The following is a 23,991-nucleotide window of genomic DNA, read 5'->3' on the forward strand; positions in this document are numbered from 1 at the left end:
TATGAGTAACTGGCCAAAAACGTGGAAAAAAACCCGCTTCACGCATTACTCGCATGAAGTCTGCGCCCCGCGTAATATACCGCGCCTCGCGCACGCGCCCAACAATCTGCCTAAGACAGAACTTTCTCCGCTCCCCGCGTAAAACTCAGCGCATATCTCCGTACCCCATGCACCCAACATTTTTGACCCACACTTGATTCATCTTCTTCATAATCTTGGACTTGATTCGAGTCACCAAAATCCCAACAATTAGCAAGATCTTAAATGAATGAATAAAACATAATAGAACACTTACATGTATAATATTATGATTATTATCATGAAGTAATAATTAATACTTTATAATATTTTTTATCAATAAAATAAATCAAAAGGCTCTTTTTTATATATATATATATATATATATATATATATATATATATATATATATATATATATATATATATATATATATATATATATATATATATGTTTATATATGTTTTTATAAGCATAGAGTGAGTAGTGTCTTCTATTGACCTTACAACCAAAACAACAAATATCATGATCTCCATTACGTTTGTTTGGTACAATTAATTAGAAGAACTTGACGTTAGTTATAAGCTCGTCGTGTGCACCTATATATATAATAAGGTAAACAGAGGACGTATCCGAGCAATTCGCTCAAAATTCACCTACAATTTCCTGATTCCCACCAAATTTCGGATCACCATTCTCTTCTTCTTCCTCCTTCATTCATCCCTAATCCCAATTCCCAACAAATAATCAGAAGCAACCCAGAAACCCACAATAATGGCTAATTTTTCCATATTCATTTCTCAATACTGACATAAGATTCCCCTTTTTCTTGACTGTTTACCAGAAATAAATGCATTACCCAGTTTTGTTTTACCCTTAATCTCTTAAAACACGTTTGCTCCTTTTCTGGAAAAACATTTATTCTCTCTTTCGTCGAAAATTCTTCCCAGAAAAACCCTTTAAAGTAGCGCGTAATTTAGTAGATAAGGTCAATTCTGGCCTATACATTAATGGAGTGAAGATCACGGCCATTTCTGTTGATTAGGGAATATAAATAAATTTAGACCAATATCGTGTTTGCGTAATTGATTGAGTCAGATTCGGAAGCGAAAATGGAGAGGTATTTAAGTCAGAATTTTGAGGTGAAACCGAAAGGATCATCAGAAGAAGCGTTGGAAAAATGGAGGAATTTATGTGGTGTTGTTAAAAACCCAAAACGTCGTTTTAGATTTACGGCTAATCTCTCTAAACGTTATGAGGCTGCTGCTATGCGTCGAACCAATCAGGTTTGTGTTCTCCTCCTTTTTTTGTTGAGTTTCTCATAAATATTATTTGTTCATGTTCATAATAATTTATCCCTCCATAATACTCCCTCAGTTTTCAAGCTGCTTTCATGTAAAAAATAAAATATTAAAATTTTGGTTAAATTAATGCTTATATTGATTGAATTTTGAAATGTAGGGTTAAGTAGGGTGATGACGGCGTTGTTTTTTTAATTGAATAAAAGTTAATATATTGAATAAAAATAGCGTAAAGTTAACAATAAGTTAAAAACTTTTTCTTCTGTTTAGTACGTGAAAAAATTAAAAACTCAAGATTAAATATTTGTCTACAACGCAAAAAAGCCGAAAATTTAACATTACTATATAAAACTTTCCTTAATTATATGGATAAGATTAAAAGTAAAAAAAAATGTGTATAAGATTAATTGAATATGATTCAATAAAAACTATTTAAATATACAAAGGTAAAGGACTAAAAACGATGGAACCAAAGTCAAAGACTCGAAATGACCATTTCGCTTCAAGACCGTAGCTGAACATTTTTTGCTTGCATTTAGTCACGAAGGTTAGATTTAAACAATGAGAATGAATTGGAAAAAGAAAGGGTAAAATAGGAAAAATGATCATCCGGGAGGACCTTAAACAAATTCGGTTTTCAATTTTCATGATTAATATAAATTTTTAAAAGTTAGTCAATCAGAGAAACAATGACTTTGTCCTCTATTTGGTTAATAATATTAAATAGTAATAATAGAAATTATTTGTAGTGTGAGTTTTTATGAAATGTATTATCTGATTCTCTTGACGATAAAATTAAAAATTATTTTGCTCATAACTTTTCATTGTCACCTAACAGCACATTTCAAAGTGTAATTCATATAAATCAAATAACTTTTGCAAGAAAATGAGGTGATTAAATTAGAACAAACAATTTTATTAAAAAAACATAATTTTGTTACTAAAATTATTCTAACTTTCTATTACCATTCTTATTATTTAATTTCGACTTGCAAATAAAACATTATTATTATTTTTTCTTCGTTGGGATAAGACAGGTTAGAGAATCCGAGCAATCAAGGAAAGGAAATCAATTATTTTTGTTTTTAGGGGCGGATTAAGTGGGTATGGGGCGGGACAAGTTGGTATTTATACCCACCGCCTACTCACTATTTATGGACCATAATGGGTAGGACATTTTATACATATATCCGCCTAATATCCGCCAAATTAATACTCATTCTCAATCCAATTTGGAGGTGAATTCAGTGTGAAACTCTATAATTAAGTCCAACAATCCCTACTACCGTGTAATAAATAAACGCTTATGTTAACCCAGAACTTAGAAGAATTAGATCCGCAGCTTGGACTAGGAGAAGTCAGAGGATTATCAATTCTTTTAGTTTTTTGGTTTCCTTTAATTTGGGTGTTTAAATTTTATTTCTAAAAACGAAACTACTGTTTTCTATTATAACATAAGTTTTAAAATATACAATGGGAAGAGAAATTAGTAAAAGTTTCTGGCTGTAGTATCTAACTATCTAATATGTATAGTTAATTTAAAACTTAACTGATACCCATGGGATTTATAGCAACAGACACAGCTTTGACTGTTTACTACAAAACATGAAAATTCTTAATCTATTCTAGGTTACATTGCTTAATTATAGAGGTCAATGAGGCAAATGACAATCTAAGATCTAGGAATTCAAGAAAAATGGAGAAATCCTTGTTCTTTTATTGGAAAAAACTGAGCTTTAATAAACTCAAATCTTTGCTTTTCACATTGTAGGAGAAGTTGAGAATTGCTGTCCTGGTTTCCAAAGCTGCATTTCAGTTTATCCAAGGTTAATACTATTATAACATTTTACTCTGTAATTACCTTATTATGAAAGGGATTAAACTGAGCTTCGGGACGGATGGTGTCGTTTTGTGATTATAGGTGTGACACCAAGTGATTATGTAGTCCCAGAGGAAGTGAAAGCAGCAGGTTATGATATCTGTGCTGACGAATTGAGCTGTATTGTCGAAGGCCATGACTTAAAGAAGGTAAAGTCCCATGGAGGGGTATCTGGCATTGCAGATAAGCTTCGTACATCAACTGAAAACGGGCTTACCACAACAAACCCAACTGTCCTTGCTCGTCGACAGGACATTTTTGGTATCAACAAGTTTGCTGAAGCTCAACTTCGGAGTTTTTGGGTTTTTGTTTGGGAAGCTCTCCAGGACATGACATTGATGATTCTTGGCGTATGTTCTTTCGTCTCTTTGATAGTTGGGGTTGCTACAGAAGGTTGGCCTAAAGGGGCGCATGATGGGCTCGGCATTGTAGCTTCCATATTACTTGTTGTATTCGTTACTGCAACAAGTGATTACCGTCAGTCCTTGCAGTTCAGGGATCTCGACAAAGAAAAGAAGAAGATTGCTATCCAAGTCACAAGGAATGGATTCAGGCAGAAAATGTCTATATATGACTTACTTCCTGGTGACATTGTGCACTTATCTATAGGAGATCAAGTCCCAGCTGATGGTCTTTTTGTGTCAGGATTCTCGGTTTTAATCGATGAATCAAGCTTAACGGGAGAAAGTGAACCTGTTATGGTGAGTGAGGAATACCCTTTTCTTCTCTCGGGTACAAAAGTCCAAGATGGATCATGCAAGATGATAATCACAACCGTTGGGATGAGGACACAATGGGGCAAGTTGATGGCAACTCTTAGTGAAGGAGGAGATGATGAGACCCCATTACAGGTCAAACTCAATGGCGTTGCAACCATTATTGGAAAAATTGGACTGTTCTTTGCTGTTGTGACTTTTGCAGTGCTTGTGAACGGCCTGATTACACGTAAATGGCGAGAAGGTTCTCATTGGTATTGGGGCGGGGATGAAGCTTTGGCATTGTTGGAGTACTTCGCAATCGCTGTTACTATTGTTGTGGTCGCTGTTCCCGAGGGGTTGCCTTTGGCTGTGACTTTAAGTCTCGCTTTTGCTATGAAGCAGATGATGAACGACAAGGCCTTGGTCCGCAACTTGGCTGCTTGTGAGACGATGGGATCAGCTACTACTATCTGCAGTGATAAAACCGGAACTCTGACTACCAATCACATGACTGTGGTAAAATCCTGTATTGGTCTGAATGTTAAGGAGATTAGTAAAGAATGTAGCTTGCGTTCTGAGTTACCTGATTCTACACTTAAGCTTCTGGTTCAATCGATATTCAATAACACCGGAGGGGAGGTTGTTGCTAATAAAAAAGGAAAGCATGAAATATTAGGAACCCCAACTGAGACTGCACTCTTGGAGTTTGCCTTGTCAGTTCTAGGTGGTGATTTTCACGCTGAAAGGCAAGCCTCTAAGCTTGTCAAAGTCGAGCCATTCAACTCTACAAAGAAGAGGATGGGTGTTGTACTAGAACTTAATGGTGGAGGTCTAAGGGCCCACACCAAAGGTGCTTCAGAGATAGTTTTAGCTTCCTGTTCTAAGGTCGTCAATGCTAATGGAGACGTTGTTCCCCTGGATGCAGAACTTCTGGAGCATCTTAAGGTTACTATCGACGAGTTTGCAAGTGAATCTCTCCGAACCTTGTGTCTCGGCTATATGGATCTTGAGAACGAGTTTTCTCCAAATGACCCTATGCCTGCTGAAGGGTACACTTGTATAGGAATTGTGGGGATCAAAGATCCTGTTCGACCTGGAGTCAAAGAATCGGTTGCAATGTGTCGTGCAGCAGGGATAACTGTAAGGATGGTAACTGGAGACAACATAAATACAGCCAAGGCTATCGCCAAGGAATGTGGTATTCTTACTGATGATGGTATTGCAATAGAAGGTCCAGTTTTCAGAGAGAAGAGCGAAGAAGAATTAGAGAAAATCATTCCGAAAATTCAGGTGATCATCCCACTTCCTAATTTCTACTTCTAGCTATTGATTTGATTTTACTGAAAATCTTGATGTGAATCTGTTAGAGTATATAACATATCCTAGGACCTTAACTATCAGCTTAAGCTTTTGATTGAGTTGGTTCCTTGAAATGGTATTAGAAGCCAGCGTGACAAGAGGTCACGGGTTCAAATCTCAATCACCCCTCACTTAAAGTAGAATATCTCGCACTAGGTATAAGGAGGGCCTGTGCTGCATCCACACTTCTAGCCCAAAGGGCTCTCGTGTGAGGGGGCGTGTCAGAGTATATAACATTATCTTGGAGCCTCAACCATCAACTTAAGGTTTTGGTTGATTTGGTTCCTTCACAAAATCAATCTGAATCAATTTTGTTTGGAATTGCTAAATGCCGCTTTTTGTGCAGGTTATGGCACGATCTTCTCCCCTTGATAAACATACACTAGTGAAGCACTTAAGGACAACATTTAATGAAGTTGTGGCAGTCACAGGAGATGGTACAAATGATGCTCCAGCTCTTCATGAAGCTGACATAGGACTTGCAATGGGCATTGCTGGTACTGAGGTATGCATACAAATATGACATTGTAATCTCAATTCTCAGATCAATTAGTTTATTTCAGTAATAGCATTAATTTTCTCTAAATTTTTCAGGTGGCTAAAGAAAGTGCTGATGTTATAATTCTAGATGACAACTTTTCTACAATTGTAACTGTTGCTAAATGGGGACGTTCAGTTTACATAAACATTCAAAAGTTCGTGCAGTTTCAGCTGACTGTTAATGTCGTTGCCTTACTTGTGAACTTCTTTTCGGCCTGTTGGACAGGTAATCATCCTTCAATCTAATAAAATTGACCGATCAATAAAAAAACGACATGAAGTTCTGAAAGCCCATCTAGTGTCGATCAAGGGACAGGCACAAATGAGACTTATATATGACCCATCCGTAAGACCTAGTCCAAGTCCGACCATGATCCGAAATTCCAACCTCTACTAATGTTACAACAAAACTTCAACTCTGAAACTCAGGTTGACTACCCCAATTGTTTGTCTCTTATTTCGATAGGGCCAGAGATTTATATTTCTTAGGTTTCGTATTATAATGGACTATATGACTCATTGAATCATGTGCACTTCTTATATATGTAAAGTTGCACACGATGTTATCTGACTTAATGACATTGGAGTAATGAAATGTTGTTACTGATGTCGTGTACTCCAATTGATATGTCTCACCGATGATTTCCTTGACGCTTTTTGACCTGTTTTAGGGAGTGCTCCACTCACAGCTGTTCAGCTTCTATGGGTGAACATGATAATGGATACCTTAGGAGCTCTTGCATTGGCTACTGAGCCTCCTAATGATGAATTGATGAAGCGAACACCAGTTGGAAGACAAGGAAATTTTATCAGCAATGTCATGTGGAGGAACATACTTGGCCAATCCCTCTACCAATTTATCATTATTTGGTTTCTCCAAGCAAACGGGAAATTTTTGTTTCGTCTTACAGGTCCGGAGGGCGATTTAACCTTGAATACTCTCATCTTCAACTCATTTGTCTTCTGTCAGGTATTATGCTAACCAAGTACGGACTAGATCCAAAAAAAACCCGATTGGAAACACTTGAACCGAGATATATGACTTAATGGCTTGAATAATGTGTTGTGTATTGGCAACTCATACAATATTTTCTTGCAGATTTTCAACGAAATAAGCTCTCGAGACATGGAGGAGATCGACGTTTTGAAAGGCATATTAGACAATTACGTTTTCGTTGCTGTCATCAGTGTCACTCTCGTCTTTCAAGTGATAATCGTTGAATATCTAGGTACATTTGCTAACACCACACCGCTCAGTTTCATGCAGTGGTTTGTTTGTATCTTTGTTGGATTCTTGGGCATGCCGATTGCTGCTGGCTTAAAGAAAATACCAGTTTGAGACTCTTCAACTTGAAAGTGCAGTTTGTATTGTTCAAGTCCAGAAAATATATGTTTGCATTAAGCACTAACACAGTCTAACGCGCCATAATGCTGCTGACTTTGTGACCAGCTCAAACAAGTGATTTCAAGTACGCTTTTGCGTATGTGCTGAACCAACTTAACTGTTTTATATGTTGCACAATTTAATATTAATCTAGTAATTTGGGAAAAAATCTTTTCCCCAATTTTCTGATGTAATTCATGTTTTCGTAATCTGGGCACTTTTGGTCCTTTGGATGCCCGGATTTAGAGAAGTAGATTGTGAGTTTAGAAAATTAGGAAAGTCTACATGTACACCATTATGGTATGTTTTGTAACTTGGATTTTGATTTCTTTTAATTTATTTGTAATCAATTACATCATCTATGGAAAACTAGATTTCTTCCCACAATGTTTATTTTGGTACAAATCATGGACAAATGTCTTGTTCTTTAAATATGAATCATGAGCACTATTGATTTTTTTGAGTTCACCATTTAAATTGGTGTTTTTTCAAGTTCTTCATCGTCATTTTATTGTTTCTTGTTCATTTTGTTTTATGTGCAAACTTGTGGGTAACAAAACTTAAGTCATCAGCTACTTAGTCCCAAGAAATAATATACACAGTTTGAATAGAAGTAGAATTGAAAATATTCAAAATACGAAAGAAGTTTAAAACTTGAGAAAGAGCAATCGAAGTTGACATCATCCACCATTAAGATAACACCAGAAAAAGGAAACCTCTAATATCCTTGTTTTCATTTGCTTTAAGTCTAACGAGAAATTTAGAAATATGTTGAATACCAACAGCATAATAGCGGAAAATTTGAAAAAAATAAGACAATTAAACAACTTATTTTCCAAAATAAGCTCCGTGAAAACTTAATTCCCAAAATAAGCGTCCGTACATCCAAACCTAGGTTTGGCAAGAGTCGCTGTTAGTAACAGCGAAAGAGAAAAAAAAAAATAAAAGCCCAAAGTCGCTGTTACTAATAGCGACTTAAAAAAAATAATAATAATTTTTTTTTAAGTCGCTGTTAGTAACAGCGACTTAATGCGTTTTAAGTTTTCAGTTCTCAGTTACTTCCTTATTCCAGCTGACGAGGTGAAGGAGTTACCAGTTAACCTTAAAGTCGCTGTTACTTGCCTTTTAATTTTTTTTCTTTTTACTTTCGCTGTTAGTAACAGCGATTTAAACCGAGGCTAGGCTTGGATGTACAGACGATTATTTTGGGAAATAAATTTTCATGAAGCTTATTTTTAGAATTAAGTTGTTAAATAATCTTATTTTATTCAAATTTTCCATAATAGTGTATGAAAATTGTAACTGTGGATAGAACAATCTTGGTTTGGACTTAGGAGCTCTAAGATAGGAGGGCAACCTTGAGCTGGAGTTTTAACTAATTGTGACTTACAAAGATTGGTGTGGCAATTTGTCTGGACAAGTGGTGATGGTTTGATTGTGGCAATAGGGGTACATTGATAATTTCTCGATTATAAAAATCTTGAACATGTTGGCTCAACCTAAAAGCAGCACAACCCGACCAAGCTCGAAAGTAACTTGATCGAAAATAATCCAACCCAAAATGCATTCACCCGACAGTTTTGACTACCAACCAATTGAGTCAAATTGTTAAGCACATTAATTTCACTCAATTGTTTTTGCACAACCCAACCCTTAGTCTGAGACATTCATAAATTACTTCAAGGGTATGATTCAGTCGAAATAATACTGTCAAGTTCACCAATGCTGCCTATATAACAGATCACGTAGGACTGCTTCAAACTTTCCCAAGCATGGAGCCCTGAAGCTAATAACACAAACCAACAGAGGAGCAGAAGAAGAATAGAATCGAAAATGGCATGCGAAATCAAAATGCATGCCATCACCAGCCTAATATTATGATTTATGATATATTCCTATAAATGTTTGTGTTTAAGGCTCATTCTCATCACCTGCACAATGGCCCTGGAGAAATACAAAGAAAGAATAAAGAAATTATTGCAAATCAAGGTGTGATGCTCACATGTCTGATCTACACCTATATATATATACAGATGAATTAAAAGCGTTAAAAGGTATCCATGTAAATAATCTTTCCTCTTAAATTATTTCCAAAAGGCCACCATCTCTTCTTCTTTCTCATTTCACTGGGAGGCGGCAACTCTGCGCATACACCACCGTAATTAGCTTCTTAGATGTTTTCACAAAGCAGCTCTATTTCAATTTCCAAACAAGCCCAGAAATTGAACAAAAATTATGAACAAAAATGTTGAAAAGTCCAGCACAATCCCATGGCCCAAACGGATGAGATTTAAGGTAAGGGGCTGCAATTTGGGCCATCTTAGATCACTCGGATCAAACTTTTACCAAGTACAATATAATATCAAAACACATAAACTAGGATCCTGGATGGTCTATTTCTTCAATTTCATGCTGATAAATAAACACATTGGGTCTATTTTGCTGCTAGCTTAGCCCTCTGCCCTTGGGTACATAATGTTTACATTCTTGATGGATGATGGATCCTAAAACAATAACCATTGCGAGATACACCATTTTATCATGATGAACAACTGTTGAAATAATTTGCCCCAATTCCTATAAATTTATAGGTAGATAGTGGAGTGGATATCTGGTATTAGTCATATAACTCATAACTCATAACTCATAAGCGTAGAAACACGAGCCAATAATTAACTCTCATACAGAGACCTTAGGCATGAGTCATATAACTCACAATTCATAAAGGTAGATACATGACCAACAGCTTGGTAAATATCAGAGCATTGACGCTCTGGAATATATCTTGAAATTGGTCAGGTAATTATCAGATGAAGAGCAACAGAGATGCTATTGAAGATATAACGTTACAATTAGGGAACCATAAATGCCTAGGAAATTTTGTAGTTCAGCATTATCTTCGTATGTATTGGTTAGTGATTGGTAAAACCTTTCTCTAAGACTAAGACCAATGCTCCAAAATAGTGACCAAGGATTTAAACTTCACAATTGGAGGATACAAATCATAATGAAAACTGGAGTCCGGGAAAAAGAGTTCACCTTCATCTTCAGTCTCTTAAACAACCAAAAGGTGTTGAATGAAGATTCCAATTCAATGCATTTCCACATCTACATAAAAAGAAATGTAATGTAGAGTGGCTCTTATTTTATCCAACTAGAATCTTCTGTTGAATTGAACATCACTCTGAAGTGACACACTCCATCCTATTCCCTCAATTGTACACCCCACAGCCCCTCATCAAAAATAAAAGGAAGAAAAGTAACGAATAAAGATAGTTGCACCACTTTCAAACAGACTAGCATGCTTAGATGTAGACTTATCTAAAAGCATTGATGTCTTGAGCAACAATTACTCATCAACGCAAGACCACAATACACACTAAACCACTCAATTTGATAACAGGAGATAAAGAACTGAAGTTACCTCCTTGTGGATAGATAGAGTTATAATGCACTTCCGCCCAAAAGCTCAGCAAGATGACTGCATATAAATAAATGCACAAAAGAGAGAAATAAGGGATTTTTCATGAGCAAAAACTGGACAACAAGAGGCACACACACAAAACATGGCTTTACCAGTGAATGCAAGTGACAGTTTCTTTTCTACATATATAGGGCGTGTTTGTTAGTGGTTTCATGAGGCTAAAACACTACTTTAGAAAATATGGATAAAGTAGCAGTTTATGTAGTATAGTGTTGCAAGTAGTTGTTTTCAAAACATTACAATTTGTAGCATTCCAAAATCAAATGTCGTGATTTAAGATTTTCTTCATTTTTTTAAATAAATTATATCCCAAACTTGGTTTTAAAAAGCGCAAGGCACCGAGGCACAAAAGGTCCTTAGAGCCTAGGGGCAAAGCGCAAGGCGAAGGCACGAGCTTTTTGTAGGCAACGCACATTTTTTTGTTAAAAGCTTAAAAATCAACTTCAAATCATACATTATACTTTAAACAACATGAAATTCTTGTTTTAATATCAACAAGCTTGGAAGCATTCATTATCCTTGCGATAAACACCACTTTAGCACACAACGTTTATAATGAGAATATGAAGATACCCAAAGTTATTTCTGTGTTCTTCAACAACTTTTTTTTTGTAAAACAACGGTTTCTCGAACTTCATATTCAAGTAAATTTGGATTTTGAATTTTATTTATTTATCAAACAAACTAGCATAGCCCAACAAGGAGGCACACTGGGCGCACAAGGTGTGAAGCACATCGAGACGTCCCAGGTGCACACCTCTTATAGTGGGCTTTGCCTCACCTAGCCGAGGCGTTTTCAGCCGAGCCTGAGCTCGAGGCGCACAAGACACAAAGCAAGGCATGCCTTTTAAAACTAAGATCCGAACAACTACCAAAACCATTACTTTTAACGAGAAATATTTTTGCATTAAATATCCAACACCTACAATAGGTAGTCTAAAATTCCAACATCACAACTACAAACTACCTAGGTACAAATAGCTTGTGCCGAACATACCCATAAGTTATCTTTCAAGACTAACACAAAAATTTGAATGATAAAGAACTAAATGCAGATTCCCCTAACAGGTTTCCTCGAAAAGGCAGGTGTATGCAAAGATAACCTAAACAGCTCACCTCGTTTTGACCTTTGAATCTTCGGAATAATCTCCATATAACAGGTGTCCTTGAAAGAAGTTATAAGGAATATTTTAACACCATACTGCAAGAATAAGGTTCCATTTATCAGTTTAGAACAAGTCATTTGATGATTTCCCCAGAAAATTAACGTCAAAAATTTATTTTAATCAGAACACAAGTAAATTATTCTATTAGTTTAGTAAATGTGATTTGTGAATACTCCCATTAATCAATAGCAGAACCTTATCCTGGAGTTGTGTAGCTTAATAGGAATAAACGGTAAAGTTGGAAGATACAACTGCCTGAGATCTCACCAGTCACATTGACAGGGTTGGCCAGTAGGGTAAAGAGTAATGAATTAAATATCTCTAATGTTGTGGTGTGTCATGTGTCAGCAGCAAGATCTCATGGTGAAAACTGACAAGCTCCTAAAGAAGTTTTGATCCATGGAGCACTTTCAGATATTCAATCAAAACCAAAGATACAAATACTAAAAAGCAAGAAAATTAAGTTACAAATGAGAAACAAATCTACAAATCTATTGTTATTCTCACGGTAAAAGTTGCAAATTGGCATATTATCAAAGATAGAATAAATTCATAGGTGGACTTACATATAGCCTTATGGGGTCTTTTGACCCAACTTAACTCTTCCAATTCTTGAAAAATTGTGTATATTTGCTATGTATAATAAAAGAAAAATATAATACGACTATTGTGGTGAACCCACTTGGCATATAAATAACTAGAAAAGTGACTGTTGAGAGACATTTATCTATCAATTTGAATGAGTATAACTCTATAATAGACTGATTCTTTTTGTGTCGAGCAGCAGTGGGCAAATATAAATTACTAATAAAATGAAAAAATCAAAATATTCGCCAAAATTTAAATTTCTCAATTGAAGAACTATTTGATATTCCTATGCTTTATATATTTATATTATTTATTTATAACAATTAGATATAATTGGAGAAACTAAATGGTGTCCATTACTGATTGCAAAATTCTTGGCTATACGGAATTGACTTTATTATTGTCTGACTTTGACTTTTGAACCCACCTAGGCACCTAATATAATGTCCGAATCTGCCACTCCGAATAGAATCTCCAATAGACAAATAGTTGTATTACTCCTATGCATACCATTATGACTTCAACAATCATGAAAACCCCATTGAAATTAAGATCAATAAGGGTCTCCTCCCACTTCTACAAACAATGCCTCTATATTAACGATTCAGAACTTTAGAAAACAAATGATGTGATGTAATCATATAAATTGAATATGCATACCGAGTCAGCAGCTGCCTGCAAAGTTACATGATCTCCCCATTCGCCACTCCTGTTTCAAATCATGTAAAAAGTTAAGACAATCTACTTCATTAATCTCCACTAGGCGCAAAAACATATGTAGCCTAACATCAGTGCAGAACAAAATGCTTGAAGTAGACGAAGGTTTTTTCATCAAGGAATGTATAAGTGGCTTTGAGAACTTGCCCAAAATGAGAGAATAGAGACAACATTTGTGTCAATAACAATAAAATACAAAAAAGAGGAGAAAAAAACAACATTTTGAAGGAAAAATCTCTTCTTTCGTGGGGCAAGACAAAGGGCCTAACTGGACCAGATTTTTTGAGGACCAGGTAGGAAAAAAAGAAGAAACTCAACCTGGCGCAATGGGTGGGGGCCTTGTCAGTGAGGGGAACATAAGAGAAATCCCTTCATCCTCATAGTGCTACTAGTGGAATTTGAACCACTGCCTTGAGTTTGTGAGAAACAACCCTTACCACTAGAACAAAGCTAGGCTTGTAGTTGACAAATTAGACAAGAAGCATTTTAGATAAGACATCGACACATAACCATATAAGGGTTAAAAGCATTTTAGATAAGAAATCGACACATAACCATAGAAGCATTTGGCATGGAGGAATACCAAATCTCCAATATTATATTGCACTTTGAAACACAAATAGGTTTTCCTAATAATACTGAGTGAATCTAATAAGTTTTAAATAAAATTGAATAGTACTTGGACATCTTCTTTAAGTATTCACCATACTCCATGGGCACATATCCCTCATAGTACTCTGGTTCTGATTTTAGCTGAAAATACCCAAAAGTTAAAAAAAAATAAGGATATTTACACTATAGATGGCACTAAAAGAACCTCTAAAAGATAAAAGTAAATTATATTTCATTTTCTAAAGAAACTACCTGATGAACAACCTGCTGCCTCACAAACTTGTGGTGTTCTGGAGTACGATAGAATTGATCCGACAAAGCACGGAACTGAGAAAGCACATCAAAAAGTTAAAAACATTAAGTTGATCAATTTTGCATTTATTAGATACTCCCTCCGTTTCTTAATATTTCCATGAGGCAAAAAGGAGGCAAAATTTGGAAGTGGGAATCTTGTATCGTAGTGGGAATTTTTAATTATAGAATGTATAAATGTAATTGATGATGAATCCTATATTTTTTTTCCATCCACCATTCTCAAAGAACGAAGGTTTTTTATTAAGCCACAAACTGGGTCTTAAAATGAAAAAACGAATGTGATCTTTAAGAATATTAAGAAAATGGAAGCGAAATAGCAAGATGATAACATTGGATGGATATAGAATCATAAATGAACCTCAAAATAAAGTGGATGAGAGCATTTAGGTATAGTTATTATAATAAGAATCATAATTATTACTCCTATTAGAATCAACTGAAGACAAATTCGTGCTTTTGCAAACCAACCAACAACATTAAGCTAAAAAAATATTATATTAAATGACAGTTTCCATTATGAACAATTAAATTGAAACTACCAGTTGAGTAATGTGGACAAACTTATTGAAACTATGTGTTATAGTAATGTGAACAAACTTTTAGAAACAGAAGGAATATTAAATCTCTAAGGATAAGGATTATACTTCTCGGAATTACAAGTTATAGCTCAATATGAAGATATGTCTACTATATTAAAATGATGTCTAAAGGGTGAAGGAATATCTTTGTTGCTCATAGACACAACATAGTAACATTCAAATAAAAAAAAGTAGATGAATTTGGAACCACTAATAACGCTGCACATATATTAAAATATTCCGTTGATGCAGAAATAACAATTAACATAGAAATATAAAACGGGCTTGACAACTAACCTGACAGTTGCCGTCTCCTTGGACCTTGCGCTCAACCAAATCATACAACTGCAATCTGATCAAAACTGCTTCGGTTATCAAAACCATAACATGACAATTGTAATAGAATTACCAACAAAACAATCAATTAGAGTCAACATGACAAATTATTTCCTAGCAAAGTGGTAGTACCCTGCAGCCCCTAGGCAAATGCAGTGCACAACAACATGCCATCAAAAGTACACACGTTATTCATTAACTATACAATAAAAGATTGAAATATTAACATAGATAACCAATAGAAAAGGCAATAAAGAGAAACTTTTATAGACATGCTCAAAGAAAAACCAATGTTTAAATAGTATCACATATGATCAATCACCTTCTCCCACCACTCCACACCCGCCAAAGAAACTCCACGGCTTTGTGCTTACCTATCTAGAAGTCTTTGATGATCTGAAGTTGCTTCATCCATGGAAGGTATTTCCCCATTAATTCGAGGAACATGCTGCACAAGAAAGGAAAAAAGCCTTCACTTCAACAGTTCCTTAAAAAAAGCAAACCAAGCATGTCAAGCCCCATGAATATAAATAGATCATGAAATGAACTTCCACTACCAACCAACAAAATTTCATTACCCAATGTAATTAAGCGACATGCACCTAGACACAGGAACCGGGTGGTCCGTCAGCTATTGCTACCTAAAGCTTGTACTACAAAAAAGGTTGTTTTTGATTGAGCCTTGATTGCAAAACTTCACGTAGAAATGCATATATATTCATCCAGTCATTTTCCCATAAACTATAATACAACTATAACACATGAAAAATAAGGATACAACAATCTTAAAGCACAAGTCCAAACATCATCAACATATAATAAGCCCAATGCCACTAAAAAAACCTTTTGCCAATGGCATAAGGATTTAAGAAGAACAAGATATAAAGACATAACAACCAAATATGAAGGTTGTCAACAATCTTATAATTTACCTTACAATAAATTAGTTGAAAGTTTAAACAAAAACTTTTCAAGGAAAAAATTTTAAAGTGACCAAATAAGCTCCATACCTCAAGTGGTAAAAATCAGTTGAAAGTTCAACATCTAGTTTATCTAAAATGCTCTCATCATTGGCCATGAAAAATGCAAATAACAACTAAACGCTAACAACCGAAACTATCTACTTCCCCTTTCTTGGGATGGAAAAATCTTCAAAAATCTTTACAGGAAAAAAGTACAAAAGCTTAAAATAGTTGCCACCTCATAAGGTGATTGATGCGCCATGTATTATGTCTGCAAACTAGAATATGATGAACTCAAATATCAAAGAACCAGAGTTCAGAAAAGGGAATCTTTTACTGAGATACATAACACATGAGCAACAAATTGGTGAAACAATTTTAAATGAAGAGTTGCTTACTGGAACAGGTGTCAATTGGTTTAGCCTCTTCCCAAGTTCTCCATCAAGTGAAGATTCATCTGCAAATTCAAGTGAATAAGAATAGTCTTCCCCATCATTCGATCTCTCTCCTGGACTAGAACATGAGCTCGAACGCCCAATATCATCTGCATCTTGGAAGCTCTCATGAACTGCAATTTAACAATATGCATGTGAAAATGTAAGCAGAATAACATGATGAATCACAAAATATTCAATATTATACCAGAACAATAATTAGCAGTAGATGGTGCAAGCCAGTCAGAAGAAACGTCCGATTCGTGAAATTGCTCCGGTTCTGCATGTGAAGATTGAGCTTCATTATCAACTTCTAATCGTGAAAAGTCTTCTTGTAGGGAATGTCCAAGTATCCCATTATTTTCTACATAGTTACATTCAGAATTACAAGTTGTGTCATAATTATACTCTCTCATATATTGTCCATGACAGATGCTGCCATCTTCTGAATTATAACCATTGCCATAAGTATTATTGAATAATGGTCCAAAATCAAGAAGATTTAAACCCCATCGAATGACATCTTGATCTTGCTCATTAGTCGTCATTTTCATCAATTGAATCAACCAAAAACCTGTGGCACAATCGATGACGGTAAAGGTCATACTCCAGCTTGGCATACATTATACACTCTAGAGAACAAATTAGGCAATTGCTAGTCTCAATTACAATGAGTGCCATGAGGCAATATACCCTCGTAAGTCTATTACACCCACTTATTCTTTTTATTTGTCCGATTTTTCATGTATACTATACATCAATCACTTTTAGTTTGTGTTTTATCTTAATCTATAAGTTAAAACAATCAAGTGGAAACTTGTTTGATTCGTCTCATTGTAAACTTTATTAATATGAAGTTTTGCAACTTTTTATTATGCACAATTAAAAATATAAGGGTTGAATTAGTGCATCGGCTAGCGTGCAATGAGAAATAGGAAAAAGAGTTGAAGCAATTACTTTTAAATAGGGCAAAATTTACGAACAGATCCATAGAAAACACAGTAACCAAGGGGTCATCTGATTTCGGGAAGCCATTAATCTAATTATTTATGTGGTAAAATTGACAACTTCAACAAACCGTGCAATGACATGTTTTAGGAAACAAAGGGAAATGGAAATGAAAACTGAAGAAGAAACAACACAACCACAATCTCGAAAACATAGATAACTAAATAAGTATGATGGAAGTGGACAATGTAAAAGCATCCTTCTACACTTTTCCCCTCATTATAGATTGTCAATTACCCATCATACTCCAATTTCCTTTTCTAGAAAGTCAAGGATGAAGATAATTTTACAAGGAAATTTTATTTAATAAACGTAAGTTTAGGTACACTGATTACAAACTAGTTTGAATCAACAAAGGGACTATAATCGATTTTATTTAAGGTTTGGACCGGACCGACTCTAGTTTCTTATAATTCAAGATTTATGTGCAAAGCTATATATTAAGTAGTCATTTTAATCTAATATATCAAGAGGATTACTAAAACATGTGTAAAATTTGAAGCACGTCTTAGACTTTTCCTGCATTTTGCATAAATTTGTTAAATTAATATCTTTTCCTAATTTGATAACAACATTGTCCTAATTTTCCTTTTCGTATGTGTAGGATTTGATGTCTTCAGTCTTCACTACTTTAAGTTGTAACTCATCTAAATAGCAATCTCCCAAAAAGTCAAGTTTCATACATACACAAAACACCTTAAAAATCATTCCCACAAAAATGAAAAAACTTATCATAAAGTGATGATAATTGGTATGACTTACTAAAGCACCAAAGAGAAATAATAAACTACTATTTTCACCAATTAAAAAAAGTAGAAAACAATACCAATCTATGCCTGAAGTACCTCGACACTTCACTTTATTATGATATTGGGTATTGAGCCAACATCAATTACAAAATTTCATATAATAGCTTATTTGAACACTTCATGTAGATGAGTCCAACACATTCACCACCTTCAAGTAACATAATCAATCCCAAAGATTGGCAAAAACTACACTATTACCGCAACAATTGCTCCGACTTTTAATTTTTATACTCACAAAATCACAAATATATTTGCACTGCAAATCAACTCAGCTGCAAAAATATCACAATTACAATCAATCGTCGGGCCTGGCCTACCCAAAAATCTTTTGTCAATGTTCAAAATTTTGTTTGCCCCAAAATATGTATTGATCAATGATAATCTAGTTTTATGCTAATCTAATAAGTTAGCTCCTACATAAAATTATTCAATAACCGCCACTGATTTACCATTCAACAAAAGGATTCCATGCAGCATCCATCAAACAACAACAGTAAAAAAGTACAAAACCTCAAACTCACAAAAAAACCACAAATGAATTCGATCATTAACCTAATCATACAACCGTAATCACTCAATAGCACACAATAATCAACTACTCCAAAGAACAGATAAAAATCGAAAAAAGTATATTCAAAACCAAAAAATAACTAATCAAACTTTTTAAATATGAATAATACTTCAGAAAAATGAATAACAGTAGCACCAATCTCAAAAACGATAATTCAATCAGAGTAAAGTGGCCATCAATAAAAGTGAATAAAACAAAAAAGTAATCCAAATTTTCGATTATAAGCCAACATAAAGTAATCACATATGAAAATGAAAAGAATTTCTAGGGAGAAATGAATACCTAAAACGCGGCGATCGGAAAAGATAATCGGCGAATGAGATCTAATTATTAAAAGGAGAGAGAAAGATTTAGAGAGAGAAAATGGGCTTGGATTGTGGATAAAGCAATTAACTTAAGACGGTTGATGTTCTTTACGTCATAATTTGGGTTTTGAATCTACAGTATATTTGGGCTTGTAAGTTTAGTCATGTGAAAGCTTGACTTTTTTCTTGGGCTTGGCGGCTATGTATTTTTTATCGGCAAATATATGAGACCTAATGTGCTCATTAATCTAATTAATCACTTTGATACAGTAAGTGATTAATTGAAAGTTTTAACTAATTATTTTAAGAATATAAAAAATAATTATTTTAAAATTATAAAAAGTGATCATTTTAAGATTATAAGTGTATATTTAGACCAACTTAATAAAAATGATCTCATCGTACCATTTCATTTGAGAATTTTGTGATTTTTTTAACCTCATGTTTCTTTGTAAAGTGTTCTTATTTTCTTAGCACTGTATCTCCCGTGAGATGATCACACAAGTGTGTCATTTTAAAGTTTAAAATGAGCACTTTAGACCTTGAAAAAGTCTTGAAATTTATAGCTAGGTTTTAAGTTTTGGGGTAGTCATTTTAACTATTAATGGTGAAAGAAAACTAAGGTTTGAAGTAGGCACTTTAAACGTTAGAGTAAAAAATTTTGAACCTTTTTTAAACCTTAGAATAAGCATTTAAACGGTTGAAGTAGGTAGGTAAAAGTTAACCTGAAGTCTTGAACTAGGTGTTTTTAGACTTGAAATTGGGGTGTAAAAAAAATTTATTAGTTGTCCGTACGATCTAACGGTTGCAGCCGCTGCATAAAAGATTTTGTGTGTTTTGAACATAGAGAGTGTTGTTAAATGTGGTCATATTTTAATTTTTATGGGTTGGACTTGATAAATATCTCTTTCATCTTTATATAAAGATTTGATTCTCTCAATTAATATATATGAAGATCAATTTCATATAAAAAAAGGTGTTGTACTCAATTGGCTAGTAGATCAAGTTTATCAATTGGTTTTCTTATAATTGTTAGGCATCACAAAAAGAAGATGCTAATATGATAGAAATTTCAATCGGAAGTTAAACTAGGAGAAAATAAGATAATAAACACTCCCCTATTCATTTTAAGTGTCACATTTCTTTATTGGATTAAGTCATCTTAAGGGTGCGGTTGGTTTAGTATTCTTTTGCTATAGGTAACGAATTCCATTAACATAATCCAATTTTGAGGGTAATGATTACCATTACTTTGTTACCTCTGTTTCCTTACTCTTTAAATTCTCACAAAACTATATACAACAAGCTCCACCATTAATGGCCCCCCCTTATTAAAGCTATTATTTGTTACCCTTCTTAAGTTTTTGATACCAAACAACATTTAACAATAACACTTATTATTACCTTTACCCTTTCGTATCCATCTCCTTTCCATTCCTTTTCCTCTCTTAATACCAAACACTCCTTAAATGTCTTATTTTTATTTTTGGTATGTTAACTTTACTAATTCCTTATTAACTTAATCTTTTCATATATTTATACTTACTAATTTCACTTTACCTCTATTAAAATTTAAAAATCCTACACTTTTCTCTTTTACATATAATTCTATTTAACCATCTAAAATATAATGAAACTTCAAATAAATCATATTTAATGAATACGAGGGACTACGAAGTAATGTCAAACTATCACAAACTCCGGTGACAAATGACAAGTATAAATCTTTTGATAACCAACAAGATAATCACGAATATTTTGATCACGATTTTTAGAACTTGAACATGTACTTAATTACAAACATTGTCATTGATCTTTAACTTACAACTTCTAAAACCTTAATGTTGTGGGACAGCGGAAGCAAAATTGATGAACAATAATAAAACAATAAGAAATTCATGCAAACAATAAGAAAATGACACAAGAGATTTAACGTGGTTCACTATCAATGTGATAGCTACGTCCACGGGCACCGAGATCAAATAATTTCTCTATGATCGCAAAGAATTTACAAGATGAATTACAATCAAATAATTTCCCTATGATCGCAAAGAATTTACAAGATGAATTACAATCATACTCACAAATTATAATGGCTCTCTTGTGATCTCTCTCAGTTTGTGAATCATAATTCCCTAGTACTAACAAGAGGGGTTATATATAATAAAGTCAACTTGAAAGACTACTTGGGGTCTAAGTAACCACAAATAACCGACCACAAATAAAGGTAACCGTCCCAAAAGACATCTCCCGTGAAAAGAAGCAGCAATTTCGCGAGCCGTGTAAAACTGCGCAAGCCGCAAAATGGAAACAGAACGCACTCCGTGCCCCGCGGACTGCCTCTTTGACCTATACTTATCTTCTTCAATGGTGCTTGTTAGTCTGAGTCACCATCAACAACACTTAACAAGATTATTTGATGGAAAATTGCCCCAAAACTTATATAAAATTTAAGGCTTGAATATATTATTTTATAAATTATCATTTTATCCAAACTATCAAGGTTAGATGGATGGTTTGAATTACGCATTAAGGCACAATGTGTTATAAAAAAACTACATGTCAAATAGTAAGTTTGTATTATGAATTTGTATTCAAGATGAACATAGGTTGAAACAATTATTTATTTTAAGTTTTTTAATGACTATTTTTTTAAGTGATAATTAACATATATTAATCAACGATTCTTAATCACTTGCAAATGAACTGTCACTTTGAGATTTGTTGTAATTATTTTAAACCTTGTGCATTTTCAAATTGTTCTTCATTTCTTATAATATATATACCTTTAAAAACAAAATAAGCTTTGTAGGAAAACTCGCACAGTAATATATTTCCACCACCACCGACTGGCACGTGTATTATAAAATTAGTCTACACTAATAAATTATGTGAATAAAATTAAAAATAAATATATATATATATATATATATATATATATATATATATATATATATATATATATATATATAATAGTGAAAATATAAAGTATATAAAATAAAAAATATTATAAAGTTAAAAAACGAATTGAAAAAGTGTTAATTGACTACTCGTCAATAGTCATTAATCAAAAGTCAAGTACTTACCAACAACTCATCTGACGAGCAGTGCAAAACTTTTCACAAGTTTTGTTGCAGAAGACTCGTTAGTATTCTGACCAATCGAACACTTCTATATCATCTTGGCAACAATCTGATCGATGCTTCAATGACAATGTCCATGTAATCTTTTTATCTTACTTTTAGCTGATTTTATGACCAACTTTTCTCGAATGTAATACTTCACTTCAAATTCCAATGGTATTTATTGTCCAATTGTGAAATGCAAATATGCAATTGTTTTGCTACTTTTTATTAGAAAAAACTAAGTTTATTTGGCCTATTAGATAAATTATTCGCTATTAATTGACAAATAAAATATATTTGTTGTTGGTGAGATGACTTTCACTATTTATTAATGTCTATTAATAGTTGATTGCTTATAGTTGATTGCTTACCTGCTGGGTAGATAAAATAATGCCCTTTTATTGCACCTCTATTTCATGAATTCTACTAATCAAATATTGATACGTTTTATATTTTTGAAATGCCAAGCTTGAGTTGTATTATATAATGCGGGCTTGTGGTTTCAGTTTCACTTAGTCATTTTCGTTTGCAGGAATCTCTCTTTCCCATGAGCTTTTTCGAGCCGAAAGCCGAGGGACTTTTGGGTTGCATCCTCTTTTATAGGTATGGCCGGGTTGTCGTTTTTCTTCCCACCCAAGACCCTGATTATAGTTCCTATTATATGGACGGGATATACTGAATTCAATAATGATGAATAGCTCACTCCCAAATTTGAACTTAACACAGTTAAATATTTGCAAAAGTGGAAAATTTACTTCAATATATCTCAAAAACAACATGCAAATTAAACCCAAACATTTATGGTGTAGCAAAGTAGCTAAGTAGGCAAGTAGCCTCTTAAGTCTTGACCATGGCAATGTGCATTTTGATATCCAATGGATAAAATGTGAGAATTATATCAGTAAATCCAAAAGATCATATCCAAAATGAGCGCAACCAAAAATTCAATCAATGAAAATATATACGGTGGTACAACATACAAGACAACAGTAAGGGGATCTGATCAAGATTCAAGTGTATATATGTACTCATAATTTATAATTTGGCCACATGCAAAACCTGCAACTTAAGCAAGTTCCTTTGACTGCCATAGGAAAAAATGGTGAAGTGGGACATGCAACCATTTCAGTGAAAAATAAAAGCCCATTTCATGGCATTGGGCATTGGCAGCATAGCAATCAGCATAGCACACAGTTCCAGGGGTATGGCCATGTTGTTATGGGCATATTGCAGGTTTACGGCAGCTGTGATTCAGACTATGTTTAAATTTTATACCTTTTTTTTGGCTGAGGTATAAATGACTCTTCTTCTGACCACTACTTTTTATAGAAATCATGATAATCCTTTTTTTTAGCTTATAATTAATATATGGGCTCAAATTAGCTATATGACTCCTTAGTAATACTTGAGTACAATTTCTCTATTCTGGTTTGAGAATTTTTTTGAAGACTCACCCCCTCAAATGATTTGAATAACATGTATTCATGTTTTTTTGAATGGATCACACTCTAGTTTTTTTTTTGAAGACTCACCCCCTCAAATGATTTGAATAACATGTATTCATGTTTTTTTGAATGGATCACACTCTAGTTACTTTTTTCTTCACCGTGATAATTCATCACATAATTAAATTATGGCTTTTTATTGTATGAACACACCCGTTAAGCATTTGTGGGGTTGGACCGACAAATAATAAGTTCTGATTTGTACACATACTTGATGAGATTACTCTTTTCCAAAATCATATTATTTTTAAGAGGATTACTAATATTATAAACAAGTTTACAACTTACAATTTTAAG

General features: G+C 33.9%; 2 protein-coding genes across 4 annotated transcripts; one reads left to right on the plus strand and one right to left on the minus strand.

Moving 5' to 3' along the window:
* Positions 1 to 545: 545 nt before the first annotated feature.
* LOC130821659 (calcium-transporting ATPase 2, plasma membrane-type-like) lies at positions 546 to 7,563 on the plus strand. The gene is made up of 7 exons (XM_057687448.1): positions 546 to 1,304; positions 3,091 to 3,145; positions 3,241 to 5,186; positions 5,602 to 5,760; positions 5,850 to 6,021; positions 6,467 to 6,765; positions 6,895 to 7,563. Exons 1-7 carry the CDS (start codon positions 1,131 to 1,133, stop codon positions 7,132 to 7,134), a joined length of 3,045 nt encoding a protein of 1,014 aa, XP_057543431.1. The 5' UTR covers positions 546 to 1,130; the 3' UTR covers positions 7,135 to 7,563.
* A 1,440-nt stretch (positions 7,564 to 9,003) lies between these two features.
* LOC130821661 (OVARIAN TUMOR DOMAIN-containing deubiquitinating enzyme 12-like) lies at positions 9,004 to 19,171 on the minus strand. Of its 3 annotated transcripts, XR_009045370.1 has the most exons (12): positions 19,042 to 19,171; positions 16,580 to 16,945; positions 16,336 to 16,505; positions 15,350 to 15,423; positions 14,937 to 14,991; positions 13,999 to 14,073; positions 13,814 to 13,887; positions 13,078 to 13,126; positions 11,780 to 11,864; positions 10,604 to 10,660; positions 10,219 to 10,287; positions 9,004 to 9,321 (listed from the first exon to the last, which is right to left on the minus strand). XR_009045370.1 is itself a non-coding variant. In XM_057687449.1 (11 exons), exons 2-11 carry the CDS (start codon positions 16,923 to 16,925, stop codon positions 9,227 to 9,229), a joined length of 1,080 nt encoding a protein of 359 aa, XP_057543432.1. In that variant the 5' UTR covers positions 16,926 to 16,945; positions 19,042 to 19,171; the 3' UTR covers positions 9,004 to 9,226. The 3 variants fall into 3 exon arrangements, 1 of the variants encoding a protein (XP_057543432.1); XM_057687449.1 differs by lacking the exon at positions 10,219 to 10,287; XR_009045371.1 differs by lacking the exons at positions 9,004 to 9,321; positions 10,219 to 10,287 and adding an exon at positions 12,097 to 12,210 and having other exon boundaries at positions 10,631 to 10,660.
* Positions 19,172 to 23,991: the final 4,820 nt, after the last annotated feature.

This window comes from Amaranthus tricolor, chromosome 8 (assembly GCF_026212465.1).
Source record: "Amaranthus tricolor cultivar Red isolate AtriRed21 chromosome 8, ASM2621246v1, whole genome shotgun sequence".
Lineage (NCBI taxonomy): Eukaryota > Viridiplantae > Streptophyta > Magnoliopsida > Caryophyllales > Amaranthaceae > Amaranthus > Amaranthus tricolor.

Bases quoted from the DNA above. Each gene is read 5' to 3' on its own strand.
- LOC130821661 (XM_057687449.1), bottom strand. From the start codon at position 16,925: ATGAAAATGACGACTAATGAGCAAGATCAAGATGTCATTCGATGGGGT. The intron at 16,506-16,579 runs GTATAATATTGA...GTTAAATTGCAG, and splicing joins TACTGCTAATTATTGTTCTG to TTCATGAGAGCTTCCAAGAT. The intron at 11,865-13,077 runs GTATGCATATTC...TTATTCTTGCAG, and splicing joins TGCAGGCAGCTGCTGACTCG to TATGGTGTTAAAATATTCCT.
- LOC130821659 (XM_057687448.1), top strand. From the start codon at position 1,131: ATGGAGAGGTATTTAAGTCAGAATTTTGAGGTGAAACCGAAAGGATCA. The intron at 5,187-5,601 runs GTGATCATCCCA...CTTTTTGTGCAG, and splicing joins AAATCATTCCGAAAATTCAG to GTTATGGCACGATCTTCTCC. The intron at 5,761-5,849 runs GTATGCATACAA...TAAATTTTTCAG, and splicing joins TGGGCATTGCTGGTACTGAG to GTGGCTAAAGAAAGTGCTGA.